General features: G+C 69.2%; 1 protein-coding gene across 1 annotated transcript; it reads left to right on the forward strand.

Moving 5' to 3' along the window:
• The first annotated feature begins 2135 nt into the window (after positions 1-2135).
• On the forward strand, positions 2136-6336 carry PLPPR3 (phospholipid phosphatase related 3). Its single transcript, XM_064637639.1, has 8 exons — positions 2136-2220; positions 2806-2946; positions 3070-3255; positions 3398-3527; positions 3725-3920; positions 4026-4083; positions 4321-4494; positions 4763-6336. The coding sequence occupies exons 2-8, from the start codon at positions 2872-2874 to the stop codon at positions 6023-6025; spliced, it is 2082 nt and encodes a 693-aa protein (XP_064493709.1). The 5' UTR covers positions 2136-2220; positions 2806-2871; the 3' UTR covers positions 6026-6336.
• The last annotated feature ends 2210 nt before the right edge of the window (positions 6337-8546 follow it).

An 8546-nucleotide genomic window follows, 5' to 3' on the forward strand; every position in this document is an offset into this window, starting at 1 on the left:
TCAGCTTATAAAAGGGGTCAAGAGTTCTCGGTATAAACAGGGTGGGAGGAGGAAACAGCCCGGCCCAGCTGCCGGCCCTGGCACACGGCACCGGGGATTTCTGTGCCGGGGTTTTTGATGCCTAAAAAGTTCCAGCTCGTGGCACATGAAGGCTCCAGCACATTCCATCCCCCCACTCAGAGCAAGGACCCCCGCCAGGTGTGGGGGGTCCCTGGCGGGTGCTGTGTGCCAGCTCGGTGGGTGCACGGGGATGCAAACCCATCGCCTGGGTTTGCCCTCGGGCTGACAAGGACAGCAGGGTCAGGGCCGCGGGGGACACCCCGACCCCGAGGGGGTTCCTGCAGGTGGGGGTTGCGGTGGTGGGAAGGGTGACGGCAGCGACAGGGGCGGTGTCCAGGGTGGCGGTGGCAGGGGCGCCAATGACGGCGGTGCCGAGGATGCCGGTGGCGGTGGCAGCCCCGGTCCCCTCTGCCTTTCTCCCCGGTGCCACTAAGCGGAGCCACCGCCTCGGATCCCGCCCGGTCCCGGCGCGTTCCCGAGCTCCGGAGCCGCCCATCGCCCCCGCCCGGGCTCGTCCCCGGAGCCCCTCACCCCGCCCCGAGGCTCCTCCACGGGGCCTGGGCCGGGATCCCCGCCCGCCCGAGGTCACGCTGCCCTCGCCCTTTGCCGGGACAGCCACTGGCCACCGTGGCCACCCACAGCTGGGTCCGGCCGTGCTCCCGCCAGTGCGGCCAGGACCGAGCAGGGCTCCCGGGGACACCGGGCAAGGGGCTGGATCTCACCGCCCCCCTTCTCCTCCTGCTCCCAGAGCCTCCACAGCTCCGAGCTGCCGTGCTCCCTTTGTCTGGTGGCACAGACGCTCCATCCCCCCGGCCCCCCACGCTGACGGACCCCCCGGCAGCAGCCGGACAGACTCACCAGTGAGGAGGGGGCCGGGCACGGGGGGGGTCCCCAGGGACTCAGGGGTCCCTCTGCGGGGGCAGCTTCGCGTCCCTGCTGTCCCCACGTGCTGGTGGCACATGGTGGGCGGGGGTCGGGGCACGCGGTGGTGTGGTCGTCGCTCAGCCCGGGGATTTTCTGCAGGGAGAGCGGCTTAATCGCGGCTTCCAGGGATTCGGGATTTAGATGTTAAATACGCCTGGAGATTTCTGCCCACTTAGGGCCAAAAATGGAACAAGGGCAGCTTGTGGGGCCACACAGAACCTGGATGGGACCAGGAGCGGGTGGGTGGGGGGTGTGCAGCGAGTGTGGGGTACAGGGAACGGGAGATGGGGTGGGGTGCAGGGAATGGGGTGTGGGGCGGGGTCCTGGGTAGAGCACGGCCGGGATCCACTGCGGGTGGAGGGGGCAAGGACAGACGGGGCCAGGGTGCCACCCCCTCCCGAGAGGTGCCAGGCGTCCCCGGGGAACAAAGGGAGCTGCACCCACTTCCTCAGGTCCAAGTTAGAGACACAAGGCTCCTGCTGAGGGTGACTCCCGGCACCTCCCTGGGGCTCCTCGTGACCGCGGGCCCAGGACTCAACCGGAGTCCCTCCCGAAGCCCCTGGGTGCCACGGGCAGGGCAGGTGCCCCCCACCAACAGAGCCAGGTGGGTGTCGGGGGGTGGCAGAGCTCCGGGGGGGTCGGTGTGGCGGTCACACCCCCCCCCCGTCCTGCGGGACTCCCGCTTCGGCACCTCCCGGGTCTCCGCAGCCCCGGGGCGAGGGAGGGGGCTCTGCAGGGCAGGAGACTCCTCGGGTCGGGGGTCAACACCCCTCAGGCAGCACAGGGCGGGAAGGGTCGATCGGGGCCCCGGCAGTGGAGGGAACCCCGGTGGGCGGCGGCCCCGGGACCCCCCGGTTCCCCTCGGTGCCCGGGCAGGGTCCGGAGCGGCGCCCGGCGAGGTCGGTCCCGCTGCTGCCTCGGCCCCGCCCGGCCCTTTGTTTCGCCTCGACCCCCCCAGACCTCCCGAGGTCCCTCCAGACCCCCTTAGATGCCCCTCCCTGGCCCGACGGGGGCTCGATGGGGGTTCGGCGCCCCAGGAGGGGCCGGGGGCGGCGGGGCGGGGCGGGGAGCGGCGGGCGGGGGAGGAGGAGGAGAAGGAGGAGGAGGAGGAGGACGCGGGGGCGGAGGAAGCTGCCGCTCCCCGCGCTCCGCCGAGGCAGGAGCATCCCGGATCCCGGGGACCCCCCAGCTGCCACCGCGCCCCCCGCCCCGCTGCGCCCCGGGGCCGCCTCTGAGGTGAGTGGGGGGCACAGTCCGGCACAAAGGGCCGCTCCTCCCTCCCCCGACACCTCCTCCCATCCCCCGGCCCCGACCCCCGCCCGCGGCTGCGGCACGGTCCCTGCGAAGGGGGGGTTCCCCACTGCGCCCCCCGCCCTCCCGGTCATATTCCCGATTAATCCCCCATTATTGTCCCCCCCCGTTATGATGCCCCCGCCGTTCCCCCCCGTCGCTCCATCTCCCTTATGCTCCCCCTCATTTCGCAGCCCAGGCTCAGTGCGGTCTCAGGGCTTGGGGCCGGGGGGGCCCGAGGACCCCCATCCCCGGCCCGGCTCTGCGGGTGGCACAACCCCTCTCCACGCCCTCCGCAGCAGCCTCGCCGCCTGTCCCGGTAGTGGCCGCCTGTCGCGACAGACGAGCCTCCACCCCACCTGTTGTCACACCCCCTGGCTCGGTCGGGCCCCCCCTCGGAGTCCTGGGGGTCCCCTGGGGGGAGCGGGACACCCCCAGTCCCGGCAGTGTCCCCCCACTGAGCGGCTGCCAAGGGCAGCGGAGCGACCAAGGGTGACCAGGGGTGACCCGGGGTCCTGTTCCCCCCCACAGGGTGACACTTGAGCCCCACAGGGCAGAGGCACAGCCCGGTGGGCCCCCCGTGCCTGCCCCAGGACCATGATCCCCCCCAAGGAGAAGGCCCGCGCCCCCAAGGACAGCATGACGCTCCTGCCCTGCTTCTACTTCGTGGAGGTGGGTGTGGGGTGGGTGGGCACAGGGTGGGGGGCTGTGGGGGGGGGCTCCATCCTGGGCCCTGGCATGGCGGGTGGGGGTCTGTGTGGTGCCGTGGCTCCCCCCCACATTCTCCCCCCCCAGCTGCCCATCGTGGCCTCCTCCATCGTGACGCTCTATTTCCTGGAGCTGACGGACCTCTTCAAGCCGGCCAAGGTGGGCTTCCAGTGCCACGACCGGGCGCTGTCCATGCCCTACGTGGAGACCAACGAGGAGCTCATCCCGCTGCTGATGCTGCTCAGCCTGGCCTTCGCCGCGCCCGCCGCCTCGGTGCGTGGGGCTCGTCCGGCTGCAGGGTCGGGACAGAGCCGGGAGGGGGGTCCCGGTGCCCGGCGGTGTCTGACACCCGCGAGGCGGCTCCGCCAACAACCCAGACCCCCCAGTCCCGCCTGAGCCACTGGTTCCTCCCCAGATCATGGTCGGGGAGGGCATGGTGTACTGCCTGCAGTCCCGGCTGAAGGGCCGTGCCGGTGCCGAGGGCAGCATCAACGCCGGCGGCTGCAACTTCAACTCCTTCCTGCGCCGCACCGTCAGGTTTGTGGGTACGTTGTGCCACAGCCCAGGTGGGACCCGAGGGCTGGAGGGGATGGGGGGGCACCCTGGCTGCCATAGGAGGAGCGTGGGCCCACCCAGACCCTGGACCCTTCCCAGTGCCTGCGGGTGCCCCGGGGCTGGGTGGGCCCTGGCCCGCCCCATGTGGGATGGGGGTGACCTGCTGTCCCACTCCTGCCATCCCCAGGTGTCCATGTGTTTGGGCTCTGCGCCACAGCCCTGGTGACAGACGTCATCCAGCTGGCCACTGGCTACCACGCGCCCTTCTTCCTGACCGTCTGCAAGCCCAACTACACACTGCTGGGCACCCCCTGCGATGCCAACCCCTACATCACCCAGGACATCTGCTCAGGCACCGACAAGCACGCCATCCTCTCTGCCAGGTATGTTCCAGGGGAGCCCCATGCCACGCTGCCAACTCTCCTGCCCCATGCCAACCATGTCCCCCTGCTTCTGCCCCACCCCAACCGCGTCCCCTCTCCCTGCAGGAAGACCTTCCCCTCCCAGCACGCGACGCTCTCGGCTTTCGCTGCCGTCTATGTGTCGGTGAGTTCCTGGCTTGGGGCAGCATGAGCCCTGTGCCGTGGGCAGCAGCGTCCCTCTCCCACTGGCACAGCTAAACTCTGCCCGACACACGTGTGCTGTGCTGGGTGTGGGTGCGTGGACACGCGTGTGCACACTGGTGTGTGTGTGCCGGGACCTGCAGTCCCACGTGCACCCAAGAACTGTCTGTGTGGCCAGGGCTGGGCCGGGGCCGTCACTAACAGCCTGTTCCTGCCCCAGATGTATTTCAATTCCATCATCTCGGACAGCACCAAACTCCTCAAGCCCATCCTGGTCTTTGCCTTTGCCATCGCCGCCGGTATCTGCGGCCTGACCCAGATCACCCAGTACCGGAGCCACCCCGCCGACGTCTACGTGGGCTTCCTGATCGGCTCCGGCATCGCCGCGTACCTGGTGTGTGCTGGTCCTGCCCCTGGGCCGGGGGAGGGGGCGGGGGAGGCTGGCGGGGGCTGCAGTACCTGGGGCTGTGTTGACCCCACGCTCTCCAGAGCAGCTGTGGCTGCCCCATCCCTGGAAGTGTTCAATGCCCGATTGGACGTGGCTTGGAAGGTGGTCTGGTGGAAAACATCCCTGCCCATGGCAGGGGGATTGGACTAGATAACCTTCAAAAATCCTTTCCAACACAAACCATTCCAGGATTATGTGATTTCCTCTTCCACAGGCTTTCCATGCTGTTGGCAACTTCCGCGCCCCGACGGAGCGGGTCCCGGTGCCGGCACCAGCCAAGGACGCGCTGCGGGCGCTGACACAGCGGGGCCACGACTCCGTGTACCACCAGAACAAGTCGGTGAGCACCGACGAGCTGAACCCGCAGGCGCGGCTGGAGGAGGCGGCACGACCAGTGCCACGGGAGAAGAACTCGCTGGGCAGCCTGAAGAGGGCCAGCGTGGACGTGGACCTGCTGGCCCCCCGCAGCCCCATGGGCAAGGAGAACATGGTGACCTTCAGCAACACCCTGCCCCGCGTCAACACGCCCTCCATGGACGACCCCGCGCGGCGCCACATGACCATCCACGTCCCCGTGGACGCCTCCCGCTCCAAGCAGCTCATCACCGAGTGGAAGCAGAAGTCACTGGAGGGCCGGAGCATGACGCTGGCAGAGGAGGCGGCCCAGGGCCGGGGCACGGGGGAGCCCAGCGAGGAGGTGCCCCCCTCCCTGTACCCCACGGTGCAGGCACGCTCGGCTGAGCGGGCGGCCATGGGGCCCCGTGTGCTCATCCAGCCCCGTCCGGGCGCCTCGCAGCTGGTGCACATCCCCGAGGAGAGCCAGGCGGGCGCCGCCGCCCCGGCCGGCAGCGGGGCGGCCGTGCGGGCCAAGTGGGTCATGGTGGCGGAAAAGGGGGGAGCGCAGCGGGTGGCCAACCCCCCACGCCTGATGCAGGTCATCGCCATGTCCAAGCAGCAGAGCCTCGTCTCTGTCACTCCCAAGCACTCAGAGACGTCCTCGTCCTCCACCAGCTCCGACTCCTCTCAGTACCGCTCGCCCTCCGAGCGGGACAGCTCCAGCATCATCACCATTGACGCCCACGCCCCCCACCACCCTGTCGTTCACCTCTCTGCTGGCAATGGGCCCTGGGAGTGGAAATCGGGGCCAAAGGGGCCAGAGGGACCAGACACCTACGAGCTGGGTGAGGTGGGGAAGGATTTCCGTGGCTTCCGCCCAGCCAAGAGCGCCGGTGTCTCCCCCGGTTCTTCTGTCAGCGACATGGAGCAGGACGAGCCGCGCTACGGCAGCCTGGCCGCCATCCCGGGGGCTGCGGGGGGCAGTGGGGAGCGGGGGGACCTGCCCCCCGAGGGGCTGCTGGCCACGGCCAGCCGCGAGTCCACGCTGCGCAGGAAGCCGGCCGAGCGGGACGGGGCGGCGGACAGCGAGGTGGACCTGTACTACAAGAAGATGCAGGCGGGCCGGAGGTTTAAGGACTGAGCCCCGGTACCTTCCTGGGGCCCCCCGCCCCTGCCCCGGCTTGGGGGGCTCTGTGGGGCCGGGGCCCCTCTCTGCAGGGAGCAGCAGGACAGGGTTGGCTTTGGCATCGAGCAGCGCGAGGCAGAGCACGGCCACGCCGGTCCTGAGCCAGCTGAGACATCTGCTCCCAACCAGGCAGCTGGGGGGCTCTGCTCCCCCCCACAGCCTGCAGGGCTGTGCAACTCCAAGCACTTTGACTTTCTCTCTAACACTGGTGCTGACATTTCTGAGGGGTTATTTTATTCCAGCTCTGGAAGGGGATGTCTGTTGGGAGGTGGGGGGGACACAAATGGTGCTGATGGGCTTTGGGGGGCAATGGATCAAGGGCTCGGGCAGGGGGGGAGGCTGCTGTGGGACAGCAGGCCCTGGCTTGTGGGGGGTTTGTGAGTGCTGGGGGTCCTGTGACACTGACCCCCATCCTGCACCACTGGTTTGTGTGGGGAAGGCCGAGGGGGGCTGGTGCTGAAAGGGAGGGTCTGTCAGGGCTGAGGCTCTGGGCACACAGAGGCTGTAAATACTGCAGGGGCTGGAGGAGAGGGGGGCACTGGGGTAGGGGCACAGGGCCCAGGGGTCAGCAGGGGCTGAGCTCTGCCCCAGGAGAGGGGCCGAGTTTTGGGGGGTATAGGGGGGGCGGTCTCCAGGCTGTGAATACATGAGGCAATGGCTGGAGCTGCTGTGGTTTGAAAAGCAAATAAACACGTGGATGTTCCCTGGCTGGGCTCCTTTGACAGGGTGTGGGCAGCTGGTCCCACGGCTGGGGGAAGGACTGGGACCCTCGGGGGCTCCAGCACCCACGGGGGCTCCCAGCCCGAGGCAGCCACGTCCCCCCCGGAACAGGATGCTGTGCCAATGGCACCAAACTGCCACTGTCAATTGGATTAACAGTGGATATCCCAAAGCCTCTGCCTTGCAAACATATGGATTATCCACATAACCCTGACTCGGTGCTGGAAAAGCCACTCGGGATTAGCGGCAGGATTGTGGCAGCAGCTCGTGGTGTGAGGGGTTACGGGGGGCCCTGGGAGGGGACCCGGAGGGGTCCGACGCCAACCAGCAGCGGCACGAGGGGCACGAGGGCTGCGGGGCTGCCGCGTCCGGCCGCGCGGTTGACCCGGGGAGGTGACCCGGGGAGGTGACCCGGGGAGGTGACCCAGGGAGGTGACCCGGGGAGGTGACCCGGGGAGGTGACCCAGGGAGGTGACCCGGGGAGGTGACCCGGAGCCTCCGGCGAAGGTCACCAGGACAGAGGCCGCGCTCACGGCCGTCCTTGCCGCGGGCTGGGGCGGTGCGGGGGCTCCCAGCCCAGCAGCCCCGCTCGGCCCCGCGCTCACGGCTCACTGCGGTGCCGATGGCGTCACGCGCCGCTTCCCTCTGCCTCTCACCCAGCGGTTTCCATGGCAACTGCCAGCCCCGCACCGCTCCCGCAGCCACAGGCGCCCCTCCAGCCCCACACCCGCTCCCGCACCGCTCCCCCAGCCCCCGGCCCCCCTCTCGGGCTGCCCCCAGCAGCCGCTGCTGCATCGCTTGAGGACCCGCGGGGCCGGGAAGGAGCGGGAGCATCCTCATCCTCCATCCCCCCGCAGGAGGGACTGCCAGCCCCCGCCTCATCAGCTCCGGCCTGGACTCTGCCCCGGGACCACCCGTGTCCGATGTCCCGACCTTTTCCGCCGGGAACACCCTCTGCCCTCAGCCCGTCCCCGGGTGAGCACCAGGGAAGGGCTCCCCGGCTTCGTGACACACAAAGGGCTCGGCCGCGCCCCCCCCCATCCCCGGGCTCGCTTTGCCCTCAGCCAGGGATCCCCCATTTGGGGCTTCTGCTTCGGGGTTTCTGCTGGCAGACAATTCCCTTTTTGTACCCAGCGGGGCCGGGGCCGCAGGGAAGGCCGGGGTTCAGGGTGTTCACTCTGCAGGGAGCTCCTTCCCGCTGCTCTGGGCAGGAAAAGCCCTTCGGTGCAGACGTGCGCGCTCCCGCTGGAACAGCCCCGGTTTCCCTACGTCAGTTTTCCCGTTAAAGGCAGCTTCAGGGAAGTTCCCTCCACTGCCGGACACAGGCCGGGAAGAGCTCGGCAGCACGGGGGGCTCTGCCGTGGGAAGGGCTGGGATGGGATGCCAGAACAGAGCCGGGGCGGGATGCGGCCCCCCCGGGAGCCGCCGCCGTTCCCATGGGGACCCCGCCCATGGCCATCGCTGCCCCCATCGATCCTTCAGCAGCCGATCAGTGTCCCAGGGGCCGGGAATGGATGCAAAGCCTGGGCTGGACCCCAGAGAACTCGGGGAACCGACCCGGGAGCAATGATCCTGCTCACTCCTGCGGGGCAGCAACACAGCTCGCTCGGTCCAGCTTTCACAAGTGCAACGAGCCCAGGAGGGGCAGCTGCCACAAATCCCATTGGACTTTCGAGGAGCAACAGTGGTCCCTTTCAGCAGTCCCTGGCTCCAGCAAGACCCCCTGGGTAACCCTGGGGCCCAAGGCCTGTGGAGT

Source organism: Pseudopipra pipra, chromosome 27, assembly GCF_036250125.1.
Source record: "Pseudopipra pipra isolate bDixPip1 chromosome 27, bDixPip1.hap1, whole genome shotgun sequence".
NCBI lineage: Eukaryota > Metazoa > Chordata > Aves > Passeriformes > Pipridae > Pseudopipra > Pseudopipra pipra.